Below are 18,863 nucleotides of genomic sequence, written 5' to 3'. Positions count from 1 at the left end.
TGATAATCAGTTTTTCCTGTCTCTGTACTGACCCCCCCCCCTTTTAAAACAGGGTTGGTCTTTTATAATACGTCAGCACGGAAACTTTTTTGCCCTTAGTGGTCAATTTTGACAGGTGGGTGGAACAAGCACAGCATGTCCATCACATGGTGTTGTGCTATCACATAATTGGTAAGCAAGTGTCCTGCTCACTTGTTAAAATCCATGCACAGTGATTGCAGAAGTGACAGGAAGGGGAGGAATCACAGAACTGTGGAGGTGGAAGGAACCCTGGGGGTCATCTGGTCTAACCCCCTGCCATGCAGAAATCTCAGTTAAAGCATACACGACAGCTGCTCATCCAACCTCTACTTAAAAACTTCCAAGCAAGGAGAGCCCACCACCTCCTGAGGGAGTCTGTTCCACTGTTGAATAGCTCTTACTGTCAGAAAATTCTTCCTGGCTTGCACAGGGTATCCCAAAATGCCCCTGATTTCCCATCCTGCTACAGCCGCCCCATGCCTTGCGAGAGGGATCCATCAACTGCCAGGAGCAGCTTTGTTGGGGGAATCACAGTGGGCTGTGGAGGCATCACTTAACAATATGTCATAGTATGCATAATTTAACTATATTACAACATGCACATGTTAAACCAAAATTCAGAAGAAATCAATCGTTTACTTACACTGCTGACATTAACAGCATTTTTGTCATAGTATTTTTTCTTCTCGTATTTATCCCTGATGAAAAATTCCACAGCTCTGAGATCAGATAACTTAAGGAAGACAGAACACAGACCAAACTAAAGAGAGTTCACAGTACAAAACATTTAATTCCCAGTTATATCCTAGATAAGATCTTTAAAGCTAGAACAGAACAACTGTAGTGCACACACATTCAATTTTAATTAGTATTTTAGCAAGGTCTCATCCAATGCTTGATTTCATATAAGCACACCTTAATACATTGAGCCTTCTAGCATAAATTCTTTTGAACTACATCTCAAAATGCATGTGAGGAGTAACTATATGATAAGCATTAGTAAGCAAAAAAAGAGAGCTCTCTAAATTCCCCCCAACTTTTCTAGTTCAGACTTGAAAAAGTTAGGGAGGTGCACTTTCTTGACTAATGTAGTCACATCTATGCTATGCACAGTTAATGCTTCCCTGCTGGCTATCAATGGGCATGCGGTAATTTCAAAACAAAACAGTTTTTATAGTTCCAGGCATGTTCAGAAATCTTCATTACAGTATGTTAGAACAAAAAGCCCTGAGCTTTAGCTAGCCCTGTTGTTTGACATTTTCCCTTCCCCTCCACAACTCTGGTAACACTTAAGAGACAGGTTAGGGGAAAGGCACTGTTAGAGGTGTGCCACAAAGCTGTTATAAATCATGCCAGAATGGATGGGTGCTGGTGCTGTTTCTGAACTGAGTGGACTACCTTCCAAACTCTGTTTCCAAAATGTGTTACCATCACTAGTTCACATGCACTAGCACTAGGCCTGGCCCAGTACAGAAGTGGTACATAGGGAGGGGAGATGCCTTAGAGATTGTCCAACCAAAGACAGGTTAGAGGTCACATGGGTTACGCTTATTTGTGATTTATTTTTTTTGCAGTATTAAAAGTGGTCTACTAGACCAAGCTCTTTATTGTAATACTTCTACATATTTAGCAGTATTTAACCAAATGTTATCTCTGAATATATTATTTTTTGGAATAAACTCACAATTCATTGGAAACCAATCATCCAGTATTTTTTTCTTGTTTTTACTCCTTTTCAACTTAATCACTCTATGCATGGTAGAATATAATCATGTACATTGTAATAATACTCAAATTACTATTGTCTTCTCCCAGTATGGCAGTGCACAAAGGATACTGATCTGTTTGTGGTCTTCGAAAGTTCTCTGGTAGATTAGCTTCATAGAGTAGCCTTGCCTTGGTATTTCCCATCTCCTGCATGCACTAAAAGCAATAGCAAAAGGGGGAAAAACTGAACCATTTTAATTCTTATTGAACATACTAACTAAAATGTCTATAACTAAATAACGGTTGTTGGTCCTTTTTTTTTTTAAGGTTATTATATGATGGGCAAGAATAATCCATTTTACCAATTAAGCTTCTGAAATAAATTTTCCAGTGGATTTCTGCCACCCCCACTACAACTTTAGTTTTCTTTACCTGTATTTGTTCTGGTGTCCATTGGTCCAAGTTGACAGACTTGACCCTTGATATATGAACCCCCAGATTTCGATGAATTCCAGCGCATCTGATACAAATAAAGACACCCGTGTTCCAGGAAGCCCATCGTGGACCTATGGGAAATAACTGATATGAAAATATTGCAAGATCTGGCTATGTTTTAAAATAAGTTTTATTTTGGGCATATAAATGCAACTATCAGCCTGCACAGTTGAAGACTATCATTCAGGCAGTCCATTTGCACATATTACTGCATTTTTACTTTGTACATATTACTTTGCTTTTACTTCCCAGGCAGTGGCCCATTTGCATAGTATCACAAATTGTTTTTCCAACTCTAGGAAGCTAATAATATCCAGTAGTCCATTGGATCAAAGTCTTCTACAGTTATAGTTCAGTGGTTGCCATGGCACCTGTGAAGGCTTCCAGTGGTGCTCGTTGGCAGGTGTCCCAGACTCTGAGCTTTTGTTTTTTAAAATCTCTAGCCCTCTTAGAAAGAAAGATATTGGGACAAAATGGGCAGTTCCATTCATTCATTTTCTATACCACCCCTTCATTGGAGGATCACAGGGCTGTTTACAACATAAAAGCACAAAAATACATACCATAATAACAAACACAAACAATAATCTCCCTGCCCCCACTTTAAAAGGCCATAGATTGTTTAATTAGCCAAAGGCCTGGTGCCTAAAAATATGTAATGAAGGCGCCAGGGTGAGCATCCCTGGGGAGAGCATTCCACAAGTGGGGAGCCACCACAGAAAAAGCCCGTTTTCGTGTTGTCGCCCTCCAGGCCTCTCACGGAGGGGGCACACAAAGGGCTCAAATTATGATTGCGGGTCCAGGTTGGTTCATATGGGGAGATGTGGTCCTTGGGGTATTGAGAATTGTGTGAAATGTGAGTGGTGTAGTACCCTATTGCTGTGTGGTAGGATGTGTAAGTGGAAATTATGGAAATGGTTGCTTGACAAAGTTATTTTAGTGCTAGAACTGAAAACAGGCAATCTGCAAAACATAAGGAATAGTCCCATGGTTACACCTACATTGACCCAAAATGACATGCATGTGGGGTGCCATAGGAAACTGATTCACATGATAAAACATAAGCACCTGTGGCCCTTTTCTTACGTCACAGATCTAAATTCCATAATGGTCTCAACAAAGTTAAGCTGAACTCTTATTAACAAAATATTTTTTTATGTTCTTGAAAATTAAAGGAAGTTGCAACGGTATGATAACCCAAACAACAGATTTGTTGAGTAGAATTGCCTCAGGTAACAAGCACATTCAAATGGAAGTATTTACTTGATCAGTGACATTTTGAGTGCTACTTCACGGCAGAATAAAACACACACCAACTGTTTTCACATGGCATTTAATCATTATTTATATTGCCCATCTGTATGTTTTGAATATAAGCCTGTGTATTACACAGCGCGGGTGGCGCTGTGGGTTAAACCACAGAGCCTAGGGCTTGCCAATCAGAAGGTCGGCGGTTTGAATCCCCGTGACGAGGTGAGCTCCCGTTGCTCGGTCTCAGCTCCTGCCAACCTAGCAGTTCGAAAGCACATCAAAGTGCAAGTAGATAAATAGGTACCGCCACAGCGGGAAGGTAAACAGCGTTTCCGTGTGCTGCTCTGGTTCGCCAGAATCGGCTTTGTCATGCTGGCCACATGACCTAGAAGCTGTACGCCGGGTCCCTCGGCCAACAACATGAGATGAGTGCCTCAACCTCAGAGTTGGTCACAACTGGACATAATGGTCAGGGGTCCCTTTACCTTTATTACACATTTCATTTAAAAACAAGAACATCCTTCTAACTCATTTAACATTTACAACTAATGCACTCTATGCTAAAATATGTTATCAGCACCGTATGTGAAAATGCCCAAATGGCAAAAGCAAATTTAAGGGAGACTTATGCCCTTATCACATACATAGCCCAACAAGTCAACAACAAGAATCCGTTGACAGCATATGTATCAATCTGGCTAACCTGATGCAATAATCCATACAAACACAAAAACAAATCTCACTACAGCCAACCAAAGACAACCAACCACACCCTAGGCCACCCCCAACCTCACCACCAAGGAAATACAACAAGCAAATAGTAAGAGAACCCATACAAGTGACACTGACACAAAACCCCACACATACACTAAGTAGAAGAATAGAAGCATAACCACCTGACCCCACCCCATTCACCATTCCCCCTCCCCCTCTTTTCTTCACAACCTAACACTGCATGCAACACTAATGTCTCACAACAAATGAAACGGATCTGTAGAAAACACAACTTGAAAAAAGAGACAATGCACGTATTTTTGTAAACTAAAATAGATGATAAATAGATGATAGATTATCCAGCTTCCTCCTTTCCAAGTGTGCAAATGCTACTGCAGGGGAGAGAGGAAGATGAAGGAGAAAAGTCCCAGCTAATTTGTTATACCCCATAAGGACTTATAGCCTGCTGCGTTGCAGTTACTTCCAGAGAAATCTTGATTTATCTGAAAGGCTGTCACAGCTGGTGGGCCACTCTCTTTTATTTAGTCTCAGCCTTTAGTATTTGGGCTAGAAAAGTTCCTAAGTAGCACAGGATGGATTCCCTGTTCTGTAATGGCCATATTCTTTTTGTTATGCTGGCACAGCAATAGAACACTCATGATGGAATCCCCCCCCCCAATTTTTTTTTGTCAATGCACTTTGGGAGTTTTTAGAACTCTTAAGTTTATACATTTATTTAAATAAAGTAGGGGTGGCAAATGTGGTGCCCTCCAGATGTTATGTACAGCAACTCCTATTATTCTTGGCCATTGGTCATACTGTTGAGAGTTGACAACATCTGCCAGGACATTGATTTAAAGCATTTTTTCATGTGAGCTTTCAGCTAATATGCTTCCAGAGCAGCTTAAAAATGGTGAATAACCAATGAGATAGTTCCAGCCAGCAGGTTCACAATCTGAAATACTCAAAAGAAAAAACAGGGATGGGGACAGTGAGAGGAAAAGCAAACACAAACACTTGCAGTGATTGAAATGGCCTTGGTCCTGTATACCTGAAGGAGTGTCTCCACCCCCACCATTCAGCCCGGACACTGAAATCCAGCACCGAGGTGCCTTCTGGCGGTTCCTTCATTACAGGGAACCAGACAGAGGGCCTTCTCGGTAGTGGCACCCGCTCTGTGGAACGCCCTCCCAGCAGATGTCAAAGCAATAAGTAACTATTCTACTTTCAGAAGACAGCTGAAGGCGGCCCTGTTTAGGGAAGTTTTTAATGTTTGATGCTCTACTGTTTTTAATATTCGGTTGGAAGCCGCCCAGAGTGGCTGGGGAAACTCAGCCAGATGGGCGGGGTATAAATGATTATTATTATTGAAAAAAAGTTTGGCTGAGCTTTCTCCAAACTAACCATAAGATGTAACCAAGGTTTGTGCAACAGTTTACAGCTCATGGTTTGTCTAGGAGAGCTCTAGGTTTGAAGACGTTCTAAGTCAAACTATGGTTTAGCTCAGTGTAGCAGCAGAATCCAGGGAGGAACAAAGGAGCTGCAGTCGATTTCCAAAAGTCTGCACATACATGCTAAGCCATGGTTGCAAACCATAATGTGCAAACCAGGCCCTAACTGGCCTTGGATCAAATATAATGAAGTGGCCCTGCTTCCCATCTCACCCTTTGTTGTAGTCTAATGGATTGCCTGCTGCTATATTTTGCTCTGTTTCTGGTTATGGTTAGATTTTTTTGAGCTGCTTTTTCTGCTATGAGTTGGAATCAATTTATAATAGCTTAAGATTAGCCTGAGCTTTGTTCACCAATACTGCTTGTCAAGAGACTGGCAGAAAGATGTGATTTTATATCATTTTATTGTTTGGAGCTTTTAAATTTTGTAATTGGTGTTTTTGTTCTGATACTGGTCATTGACCGTCATAAAACGACTTGTATTTGCACTGTTGGAGTACCTCTGAAGCCTACCAAAAGGTCTGAAAGTTCATAGTGAGCAAGTCCAAAATTTTCATGGGCTTAATGAGAGGGGGGGGGAGAATGATTAAGTGGGAGAGGTAGCCACAGAAGCTACTTTCCCATGTCATCTGTTTTATACTTATTGGATGAAAGAGAAAGTACCAGCTCAATCATTATATCATAAAGGATCAGACATACTGAAAAGAAGCTCCAAAGAAGGGATTCTGGGTCATGATATGGTTGCCCAGGAATATTTATACTCTGATTTGCATGAGTGCATTATAATCATACTTCTCAAAAGTCATTGTGGTTTCTGCAGTGAGCTATTTAATGGAGAACTAACATCAGAACAAACAATATGCTTTCACTGCACAGCCCAACATCTTTGACAACTAAGTCAAAGATGGCTTTGACATTTATTCCAGCCATCCCTCAGTATGTGCATATATGATCAAAACTATTGAGTTTGGATATCATTGCTCCAGTCTACATATGCTAATCTATTTTGAAAATATCCTCTCTTCAAGAGTGGATGCTACAGCTATCTCCCATGGGTCTCACTTTTACCTTTCCTCACAACTTCAGCATAACAAGCAGTACTTCAAACATCTGTTTGTCTTTTTTGCAGTAATCATCTATGCAATTATGGGGAGCACATCAACTAAGAAGAAAGCAAAGGAAAAGCTTAGTCTTATTTTGATACAAAGCCACAGCCAACCATCTGTCAATGTTTCTAAAAAGACACACAGCTGGAGAATAATGCAACATAAGATATAATCACTTCCTTTAAAAAATGGCAATCCTGCTGCCATATTTGAATTTTTCATACATTGAGGACAGCTTCTATTTCTTGAACCTCATTTTTTCAAAATACTGATTTTATTTTAAAGTAGCACGTCCACTTTCTATAGGATGGCTGAAAATCAGAGTTACAGAGCTACAAAGTTCATTTTTCAGATTCTCCCAACGTATATAAACTGATACACTTCCTGACTTTTTCATAAACATTGGTACCAAATTTCTATCTGATTATTGTTGTGAACTTCACCCTTCCAACACTGAGGGCTTTTTCAGCTGGAACATTTCAATAGATGAAATTCATAACACTATGCATCTTTCTTTGTATGCTACTTAGGAACATAGAAAGCTGCCTTATGGCTTATACCAATTCAGGCCATTGAGCAGTACTGTCCACACTGACTAGCATCAACTCTCCAGCATTTCAGATAGGGGACATGCCCAGTCCTACCTGGAAAGGCCAGTATTCAGATCTGGGACTCAAAAAGCAAGTGCTCTACCAAAGAGCTATGGATGCTCTGCCACTATTTACTATATCTCTTCCAATAAAGGATACATGTTAAGAAGATTTCTTAGCATTTGCCTATCCCAGAAGTCCTATAGCTTGTATGCTCTTCATTACAGCCAGTTTTATCTGGTATTCTAATAATTCCAAAATACAGTACAGTTCAACAGGAAGCAAACTAAATGCTTACTGACAATTTTCACTTGTTTGGATTAACAGCTCCACCTAGTGGCACTGTTAATTTATCCATGCAGAGAACAAGCAACCTGCCCCTAATTCTTGGAAAACGTAAGTCTATAATCATTTTCTTGGTGAAAAAGACCAAACATAATGGCCCAGTTTTAGATGCACAAAATTATCAAGTTCCTATGGAACAATTCCATTAGTCATTTGCATGTTAATCTTGTAGAGCTCAATAATGCATCAATTTTGATAGATTTTGATTTTCAGGGGTAAAGGAGCAGGATACAACGAGGTCTCTTATAATCATTTTCCAAATGCTGTCTTTATGAAGGCATGGTTATTTACCTGCCAAATTAGTAAGTCTAGCAGTAAACCAGATTCACACACACAAATAATTATATTGTCAGACATGATGTAAACAATATCAAAGGCACCCCTTCAATTTGCATTCATAGTAACTTGTCTCACCTGCCCCATTTCTATAGAGAGAAGGGATGTGTCTATAACATCCATTACATGTATCCTTGTCGGCAGCCTTTCTTAATTTTATTGACTTGCTCAATAGGTAAGACAATAATTTTCTACAGATGTAGAATTTTCTACAAATGAAAATATACGCTAAATCAGATTATACACTAGAAGTAATGATAGAGCATCTATGGAATTCTACATGGCAGGAATCACAACTATGACAAAAACTGGAGGTATTTATTACTTAAACAAAGGGGATATAGCCCTGGCAGAATACACTTGCTGATGCTAATCTAATATAGCTGCAGGCATAAATGAGAACTGCAAAATTAAACCAGGGAACTAAAGTAAAATTTAAAGGCAAATTATTCAGAGAACTAGGCATGCCTGCACACAGACACATAGTTCTTGATCTAATATTGGAGCAAAGTAACCACTGAATAGAACGTATTAGACCAAAAGGATGAGGGTCAAGTAAGTTATGAGATCAGAAGGTCTGAGAGCATATCTCCTTTAATTTCGTTAAACTATTAACAGTGGAGGAGGAAGGCAATCCCATCAGTACTATGTCACTGGGGGAAAGGGGTGTAATCCTTTTCTTCACCCTCTTGTTTTCCAAATGAAAATCATGTACTCAAAACTATTTGCCACATGGGGGAAAATGTACACATAGCTGTGGGATTCCCACCCCACCCCCCACGGGCTAAAAAGAAGCTGAAGGTAAACAGTTTTCACTAAGAAAATGGCACAGAATAAAAGGTTAAATATTAAACATCCCTATGGCTGTTATTAAACTATTTTTTAAAGTAAGAGTTCTGATCATGGATCTCTAGATGTTACATCCAGTTGTGCTGCAAGTTTCTTCAACACCTGAATCAACTATATGGACATACAAGTTAGGTGAACAGTGAAAGTAAAATGCTTAATCTAGCACTCAGTATCTTAAGCAACACAATTTTTCAAAACCTGAGGTGCTCTTCTAATACAGTAGCTTCCAAACTCTTTTTCTCATGCACCACTTGAAAAATGCTGATTGTCTTGGCAGACTGTTAAAGGATTTTTCTGTCTGTTTTAGCAACTGCAATGCAATGCACTGTGCTGTTATTTTGATGGATTCAATTGATTATATTTCTATGCCACTTTTCATTCCAAGTGAATCCCAAAGTAGCTTGCAAACAATAAATAATAATAAGATAGAACATCACAAGTACAGCATGAATCTTATAGAATAATAAAAAAATTAAACAGTGAAAAATTGCCATCTATAAAACATTGTTAACAAATCAACAATTAAAAATGAGCTAAAAAAGCAGATACTGTATGGTTTTACTTGTATTTTATTGCTTCTTCTATTTCTCCACAGAATTCAAATTTTAATGCAATAAAATACAACACAAGAAATAAAAGCAATAAAGGAAGCAATAAAATACAATTAAAAATAAATATGAATAGACTCAGAGTTGGAGAGGACCCCATGGATCATCTAGTCCAACCCCCTGCAATTCAGGAATATGCACCCATACAGGGATCAAACCTGTGACCTTGGTGTTATAAGCACCACACTCACCAACTGAGCTAATATTTAATATAATGGACGTGCCGTCTCCTTGTACAATGGTACCTTGGTTCTCGAATGGCTTAGTTGTCAAACCTGAAAGTGTTCCGGTTTGCGAACGTTTTTCAGAAGCCAAACGTCTGCCGCAGGTTCCGCTTGAGTGCAGGAAGCTCCTGCAGCCAATCGGAAGCCACACCTTGGTTTTCGAACGGTTTCGGGAGTTGAATGGACTCTTGGAACGGATTAAGTTCAAGAACCAAGGTACCACTTTATTCCACCAAAAATCCACAGACCACCTAAATGAAGCTCACAGACCACAGATGGTCCACAGAACCAGTTTTGGAAACTCGGTTCTAATTAAAGGGACCTGTTCCTACAGGGGGGGAAAAGTCAACTGACATCCATCTGCTCAGTTGTAGCAAGAATCAGCTGACTGTTCACACAATCTACAAGTCTTCTCCCAGAAATCTTTTTATATTTCAGTATTCCAGTAACTGAGAGTAAGGGTTTGAGTATACACTTAACAATAACATTTGAGTATACACTTAACAGTAACTGAAGTTTAAAGTTAAGGGAAGCCTGGATGACAAGACCAATGACACCTGTCCAAAACAAAAAGTGTCATGGAATAGAGCTGGGGGGGGGGGAGTTGTTGAGCTTTTTTCCTTGCAAAATCTCAACAACAAAAAGAAATTCTTACCTATTTTTTTAGGAATGCTGCCAAAGAATCAACACTTCCGATATGGGCTGCCATACGCCCAGGTTTTCCTATACACTTTTGCTGCTTTTCAAAAATGGTGCCTGGACCCCATTTTCAGAGGACAAATCCCAGATATGTCCAGGAAATTTTGGACATATGGCAGCCCTAAATAAGATCCTATTCTCAATTTTGATCACTACTGAGCATACAGTGGTAACTCTGGTTACGAACTTAATTCATTCTAGAGGTCCGTCCTAAACCTGATACCATCCTTAACCTGAGGTACCACTTTAGCTAATGGGGCCTCCAGCTGTCACCGGCGCATGATTTCTGTTCTCATCCTGAGGTAAAGTTCTTAACCCGAGGTACTACTTCTGGGTTAGCGGAATCTGTAACCCGAGGTACCACGGTAGTCCCTTTCTTCTAACTCCATAGATAATTCCTCTCACCCTAGATTAGCTGTATAGAGATTACCTTGCTAGATCAGATTAAACATTCAACAGGAAAAGATAAAGATATCCTCTACTGTTTGAAAAGGGTGAATGCAGAAGAATGATGCAAGGGTTTACAGGGCATTATAATGAAATAATGGCCTTGCAACCAATGTCTTCATATTAATGATGTTGGATTTAATGTTGCAAAAAATTAGAATTTTTCAATTTGTAAACCAAGTAAGATGATTTATACTGTGACAGAAATATATATATATAATAAAATAAAAATTGTCCAGTAGCACCTTAGAGACCAACTAAGTTTGTTCTTGGTATGAGCTTTCTCTTAGGATTTTTATCTATCCGAGCTGCTCCAGTGAGGGGTACTATGATTTGTGTAGATCATGCGAGTGTCTGAGAGACCAAGAGAAAGGAAGTCTGTCTTTTCTCTTCCTTCTGTTGGAAGTTAGTTTCACTTTTGTGTAACTACGCAGCTATGTACTGGTGTTCAGAGAGCACAGGTGTACTGTATATAAGACTGTAAATAATGTAGTTTTAGAACTACAAATGAGTCTTTCTTCTGCTACGATATGCCAGAAGACTGGCATGCTCTTTTCAGGGGAGAAGAATCGCTTATTACCGGCTGCTCTGGACTGAAAGAGATTTACAGCCAGAGAGAGCCACCGGGAATGCTCCGGAGACATGGGAGGTTTGCAGCCTTCTCAGGGCGTTTTCCAACTTGCATGCACACTTCTTCAGACAGTTACAGACCAGCTGATAAATCCTTGTCTGAGCCACAAGGTATAGAAACAAAAGGGACAGTCTACAGAAACTGAAGTGATCATTGCTAGATTTTATGTCACAGTTCTCTTGCCACTTGTAAAAAACAAACAAACTGAATATACTGTAGTTGAAAAACACAATTCTGCATTTAATTTTAAAGGATCCATTGTGGGCATGTGGATGAGCATGTGGTTACTAAATTTGTTCCTCCATGTAGTAGATCTTTTTGCCAGAGGAGGGCATAAGAGAAGTGTCATTTCATTTTCTTTAACATAAAGGTAAAGGGACCCCTGACCATTAGGTCCAGTCATGAGCGACTCTGGGGTTGCAGCGCTCATCTCGTGTTACTGGCCGAGGGAGCCGGCATACAGCTTCCAGGTCATGTGGCCAGCATAACTAAGCCGTTTCTGGTGAACCAGAGCAGCACACGGAAATGGCGTTTACCTTCCCGCTGTAGCGGTACCTATTTATCTACTTGCACTTTGACGTGCTTTCGAACTGCTAGGTTGGCAGGAGCTGGGACCGAGCAACGGGAGCTCACCCCATCGCAGGGATTTGAACCGCCAACTTTCTGATCAGCAAGCCCTAGGCTCTGTGGTTTAACCTTTTTATTTTTCTTTAACATACTGATGCTTAAATGAGCATCACCGTGAAAGATACTTTTTAAAGCTTCTTTTACAATCCAGTCACCAAGGAACATCATTATGGATTAGGTACAGCACAGGTGGCGCTGTGGTCTAAACCACTGAGCCTAGGGCTTGCCAATCAGAAGGTCGGCGGTTCAAATCCCTGCGATGGGGTGAGCTCCCATTGCTGAGTCCCAGCTCCTGCCCACCCAGCAGTTCAAAAGCATGTCAAGTGCAAGTACATAAACAGGTACCACTCCGGTGGGAACGGCGTTTCCATGCACTCCTCTCATTCACCACAAGCGGCTTAGTCATGCTGGCCACATGACCCGGAAGCTGTCTGCAGACAAACGCGGGCTCCCTCGGCCAGTAAAGCGAGATGAGCGCCGCAACCCCGGAGTCGTTTGTGACTGGACTTAACTGTCAGGGGTCCCTTTACCTTTACAGGCAGATTAGCCAAACTGATATTTGCTTAAAGTAGAGGCTCTGCATCTGTATGATGGTCCCTACTGCAGGGATGTTTTTCTTCCAGTTCTGATACAACTGCCCAACAGGACCACTTGTCTTAAAACTTAAATTCTCCCTTCTAACTTAACTTAATTCCTTATCTCTGTGAGCTCAATTTGAGAACCTATTGATAGGGAAGATCTCTTCCCTCTGGGGTATCTTTCCAGGAGTAGCTGCCTAAACCATCGAGGGAAGCATTTCACTTAAAGCACCTATAATCACATCCAGTCTGGTGGAGAGCCAGTGTGGTGTAGTGGTTATGAGCGGTACTCATAATCTGGGGAACTGGGTTTGCATCTCTGCTCCTCCACATGCACCTTGGGCTAGTCAAACTTCTCTGAAGTCTCTCAGCCCCACTCACCTCACAGTGTTTGTTGTGGGGGAGGAAGGGAAAGGAGAATGTTAGCCGCTTTGAGACACCTTCGGGTAGTGATAAAGCGGGATATCAAATCCAAACTCTTCTTCTTCTCTTCTTCCTTGATATAATAAATTATAGCCCCTGGAAAAAGTCTAGAGGCAATTCTACATCTACTGGAAGTGCAGGGGTGTCATTATCATTTTGTTAGCCCTTCCTTTCAATAAAAGAAATGAATTTCTTGGATTGTAAGGGTAGCGATCTCATGCTTTTCTCTTTTAATCCTTCCTCCCTACCCATGTTTCCCTCTCCTGATTCAGGATTCAGCTAAGGAGAGCCACACACAGCACTAGTACATGTATGAGTTGCTAGAACAGAAGCATGGACTTGGAGTGCAGCAATATTCAAGAACATACCCCATCAAAAATAATTTATTTTTATTTCCAGTTCTTTGTGACCCATACATATCAAAAAAGTGTAACGATTAATATAGTAACACTAAAATACAGAAAAGATACGGAAAAAAATAAAGCAATACTAAAACCAGCAGAAAACAGGTTGTCTTATTAAAACATGAAAAGCTTGGCAAAAATGACCTGGTGGGACTAATTAGGCCTGTGGGATGGTGATTTCCCACCCTTTATTATTATTATTTATTACATTTATATACTGCCCTTCATCCAAAGATCTCAGGGTGGTTCACAAGTTAAACCATAACAGACATGTTCAGCCAGCTTTTCCTCTATTCATAAGCAAATTCATGCTCGGTTTCAGTTGTTAGTTGACTACAGGATCACATGACTCTTATTATCTTCTTCACCTCCTTCAGATGCCCAAATCCTTACCCCTCCTACATGGTTTTAATGTATATTTATTCAGAAAATGAGATCAACCAGGAGTGCTACTAGTTGTCTCCCATGTTACAGAGCCCCAACTGTCCTCAATTAGAAATCAGGAGTTTCATGTAGTTTAGTCTCATGCTGTGGAAGATTTCCAAAAAGATTCAGTAGTCACCTATGCTTTTAGGTTTTAGATGTCTCTTTTTTTATGCCAAAGGCATTTGGAGCTGTTTAATTGCTAATTTTTTTGATTAGTCAGACATTTTAATGATCTGTATTGTTTTGATTGTGTTTTTTTGTTTTAACATTGTATACCACTCTCATTTTGATATGGTGGTATAGAAATACTTTTAAGAAATATGTAAAATTTATATGACATATTTCAATCAATCAGAAGGGTCCCCAAAGCACCCCACATATAAACAAGATAAAATACAAGCCAATTTAAATGCAATTTTAAAAATGATGTAAAGTTTGACTGCTACCGCACTTTGCATGCTCTTCAAATGAGCCAAGAATATGCACTCTATAATAAACAAAATTTAAAATCTGCACTAAATCAATGTTTATTGTGTTTGTAGTCTACAAACCAATTACACAAAATTTAGAGTTAATCACAGCATGCATACTTTAAGTAATTCAGATAATTTGCTATAAATTTAAAGTGAATCAACATATATTCAACTTGTTGTGCATTTTAATAGTACCAGCCAGAAAATTTCTCCTGTATCTTATGTCCTGGTATGCTCAACTAGAAAACTGACAAAAAAAGGAAAGAAATTCTGCATAAGATTCAAGCAATGAGCTAATGAGTACTTCACAGGAGTCATATAGTACAACAAAACTGGATACAGCAGGCATCCCCCAGACTACGGCCTGTGGGACTCATTTATCTGGCCCGCGGCCACCCCCGCCGCCACCTGCTCGTACTGGTGCGGCGCAGCGCAGCTGCCCACCTCCAGGTTGCAGGAGCACTGGAAATAGCTTGCACACATGCGCAAGTGTCATTTCCGACGCACTTCTGGGTCGGAGGAGGGCCGTGCGCATGCGCACAAGCTATTTCTGGTGCTCCTGCGATCGGCGCTGCAGGCACTGGCCCGAAGCACAGTAAGTTTGGAGACCCCCTAGTATACAGCAAAGAAGTGGACAACTCAAATCTGCTGCCTGCTGGTGTTAAGAGTGAGGGTCTGACTTGCGACAGTATTTATGACTGAAAATAATAAACTACAGCTTACATACAAGGTACTGAACTACCAGATGGGTTTCCAATATTTAGTATTTTAAAGGATGAGCTTTATTCTGTAATATACAATGACTTGTTTTATTCCCACTTCCATAAAGTATAATTATTACCTCTTACTGCAATGCCAGAGTTCCAAATTGCCTTTTATTTTCTGATCCTATTAACAGCATGTCGGCTTATAAGTAGCAAGTAACAGGGAGTCATAACAAAAGGCTACTTAGTTATACAACTGAAATGAACAATAAGAGTAAAGTGGCACCTTAAAGACCAACAGATTTATTGTGACATAAGCCTTCATGGACTAGCAGGCATTTCAGATGCATTAAGTGCAATTCTCCGTTGACAAATATTTAAAGAAACTGTAAACAATAGGGGCCAAAATACCATGAAATGCAAGAGGTACAGTGTGTGACATTTCTATACGAAGGACAAATTTGTACAAGAGAAGGACGGTGATCTTTCACAATGGCAGTAATTGGCAATCACACTTTCTTCCTCGCTTTACTATGTTAAAAATTAACACTTGCAAGAGGAGAAAAGTTTTACATTTTGACTTAGTACTAAACAAATAACTTGCTGATAGATTGTAGTTCAGCAATTTCTTGAATTCAAGTTGTTCTTTGAAGGTTTGTTGTTGCTCAATTATGACTTTCAAATGAACTGTGCTGCAATCAGTGATGTGAGGCAGTGTGGTGTTTTTTTCTGGATTTCACTCCCAGGACCTGGGAATTCTAGTGGAACATCACATTTAAAGCAAATTCCTTTTAAGGGAACTTCTTTCAGTACATTTTCAAAGGCACTTTGATGTTTTCGGCTGTGGTTTTATCCAGTTGTCCTCAAACAAACTGAAAGGCTCCTAATACTGCAGAAGGAACTGGGGTCCTGCAGAAGCTCCTGTTAGAGGAAGATGGGAAAAGAGGCAATTTCTCATCTTGCCCAATACCACCCACATTGTTCTAAATCAGGCATCCCCAAACTGCGGCCCTCCAGATGTTTTGACCTACAACTCCCATGATCCCTAGCTAACAGGACCAGTGGTCAGGGATGATGGGAATTGTAGTCCAAAACATCTGGAGGGCCGAAGTTTGGGGATGCCTGTTCTAAATGATCCAGTAACCCTCTAGAACAGTTCTTTGGGAAGCATGGTTGGGGCTGCAGGGAGAAATAAATGAAAAGTGCCTTCCCTCTTCCTCCAGAAGGGAAGTCCCATTGGTGCAATAGTCTGGATCTAAGGCTGTACTGTATCTCCTAGCAAATGAGTTGTTTTTTATTCCTCAAGTATAAAATTGAAGATACAATTAACTATCTATATATATAAAATATATAAAAATGTAAACTGGGCATGTGTGTTCGTCTCCAATGTTCAACGAAACCGCTTGACCGATTGCGTTCAAATTTTGACACAACGTCAAATGTGACTATGAGAGCAGGTCCATACCATTTTAAAGACAGATGTCACACCTGGGCCATGTAAAACCCCAAAAACCACATGTTCCAGAACTCACAAATCAGACGACAGTGCATGCTGGGAAATAGAACGGAGAAGCAGTGTCTCCATTGCCTGCAATCGGTGACATCACAAAATTCCACGGGAACCAACTGTAAACAGGCCTTTTGCAGCAACAAGACCCAGCATTGCCCAGCCGGAAGAACTGACTAGGCCGTAGCGGATAAGCCTGGGGTGGGGAGTCAAAAGGGGGGCCCTGAGGGCCCATTTAACAGACTAAGCCAAAGTGGGGCCTAGAGGGGAGTCTGAAGGGGGACTCTGAGGGTCAATTTAACACACTAAGCCACAACAACGTATGGCAGGGCCAGCTAGTTTCACTATAAAAACCTGAACTCTTTTTAGCCACTTGACTAGTCAGTTAGGTTGATTGTCCCCATATCATACAACAGCAGTATTCTGGTGCTGATGTACTTAGATAATAATCCAGGTTACCGTTTAAATGTTTAAGTACACATTACATCTTTTCATCTCTACTATTACTATATGCCTCCCCTTCATAAATTCCTGGGGAGGCGTGGCAAGCCCCTCTGCTACTGCAGGGAAGTGCAGCGCACCCTCCATCACTGCAGGGAGGTATGGCGAGACTCTCTGCCATAGCTGCCAAGTTATCCCTTTTTTTAAGGGAAATTCCCTTATGCTGAATAGGCTTCCTCATGAGAAAAGGGAAAACTTGGCAGCTATGCTCTCTGCCCCTGCAGGAAGCCCAGCTAGGCTCTCCTTTACTTCAAAAAAACGAACAAACAAAAAAACCCACTGTATAAATTTTGAACAACCACTGTATCTTTATTGCTTCTTCAACTAACATTCCACCCCACACACCCTGCATACAGGCAGCGACTGTTTTAGGTGCATTTGATATGTGTGCATCGCCCAAACCCAGAAGTGACCCAAAAATGTCACAAAAAAGGGACGGAACTGGATGTTCACAGGCTTTTTCAGTTATGTTTCAAATATAAGCGATTTCACTTATACATACAGTGCCTTGGGACATAAACCATGATAAATGGGGAGGAGTTCTGGTACATAATTGTTTCCATTTGTTTCTACTACAGTACAGTACACTCCTTAGCCATGCTCACATGCAACACAGTATCATGGTTTAGTACAGGCATCCCCAAACTGCGGTCCTCCAGATGTTTTTGGCCTACAACTCCCATGATCCCTAGCTAACAGGACCAGTGGTTGGGGAAGATGGGAATTGTAGTCCAAAACATCTGGAGGGCTGAAGTTTGGGGGTGCCTGGTTTAGTAGGATGAAGGAAGGTTCTACCATGGGTACTGGACTCATGCACATCCTCCCTCTGCAAGAAAGTCAGTATTAAGCAGCGTTAGAAACAGATATAAATTGTGCCCGCCAGCCAGAGATTCCCCACCACTAATTCCCCTTTAGGTTTAAAGTAGTGGTTCCCAAACCATTTCCCCCATGGGCCAATTGAACATTGTTGAGGGGCTTGGTAGGGTCTTAGTAAACCATTTAAGGATTTTTCTGCCTGCTGTAACAATTGTAATGCACTATGCTAAATGCTGTATGTTTTTAATTATATTTTTATTGCTTCTTTTATTTCTTATTTATTGTATTACAATCTGAATAACCAATACAATATATTAAATAAAGAAGCATTTAAAATAAAATTAATATGAATATGAATATTATAATAAATTTATTATAATAATAATTTATTATTTATACCCTGCCCATCTGGCTGGGTTTCCCTCAGAATATTAATACTATTAAAATAATATTTAAAACATGATAAAAGATCAAACTTTAAAAACTTCCCTAAACAGGGCTACTGCCTTCAGATGTCTTCTAAAAGTAAAATAGTTGTTTATTTCCTTGACATCTGACGGGAGGACGTTCCACAGGGCGGGTGCCACTACCAAGAAGGCCCTCTGCCTGGTTCCCTGTAACCTCACTTCTTGCAGTGAGGGAACAGCCAGAAGGCCCTCGGAACTGGACTGGACCTCAGTGTCCGGGCTGAACGATGGGGGTGTGATGGACGTGCTGTCACCCATCTTCAACCACAAATATTATGCTGCAGACCACCTGACTGAAACGCAAGGATCACTGGTGGTCCACAGTTCACAGTTTGGGCACTCCTAGTTTAAAACCATGTTACAATTAAATTACACACTCCAAACAAATGCATCATGTATAAATTCTATCTACAAGACAAAGGTCAACATTTGGCCCAGATGTAAAAATCCTACATATTCTATA

At 40.5% G+C, this 18,863-nt stretch overlaps 1 protein-coding gene across 2 annotated transcripts in view; it reads right to left on the bottom strand.

Moving 5' to 3' along the window:
- SMAP1 (small ArfGAP 1) overlaps positions 1 to 18,863 on the bottom strand; it is a 58,117-nt gene that overhangs the window by 35,203 nt on the left and 4,051 nt on the right. For both annotated transcript variants that reach the window (XM_035109668.3, XM_035109669.3), the window contains exons 2-4: positions 2,161 to 2,294; positions 1,859 to 1,944; positions 665 to 740 (exon numbers count right to left, since the gene is read on the bottom strand). In XM_035109668.3, the coding sequence (XP_034965559.1) occupies positions 665 to 740; positions 1,859 to 1,944; positions 2,161 to 2,294 (296 nt within the window). The remainder of the gene's footprint in view (positions 1 to 664; positions 741 to 1,858; positions 1,945 to 2,160; positions 2,295 to 18,863) is intronic.

This window comes from Zootoca vivipara, chromosome 3, assembly GCF_965207765.1.
Source record: "Zootoca vivipara chromosome 3, rZooViv2.hap1.1, whole genome shotgun sequence".
NCBI classification, from domain to species: domain Eukaryota; kingdom Metazoa; phylum Chordata; class Lepidosauria; order Squamata; family Lacertidae; genus Zootoca; species Zootoca vivipara.
This window is presented reverse-complemented; position numbering and strand designations above follow the sequence as displayed.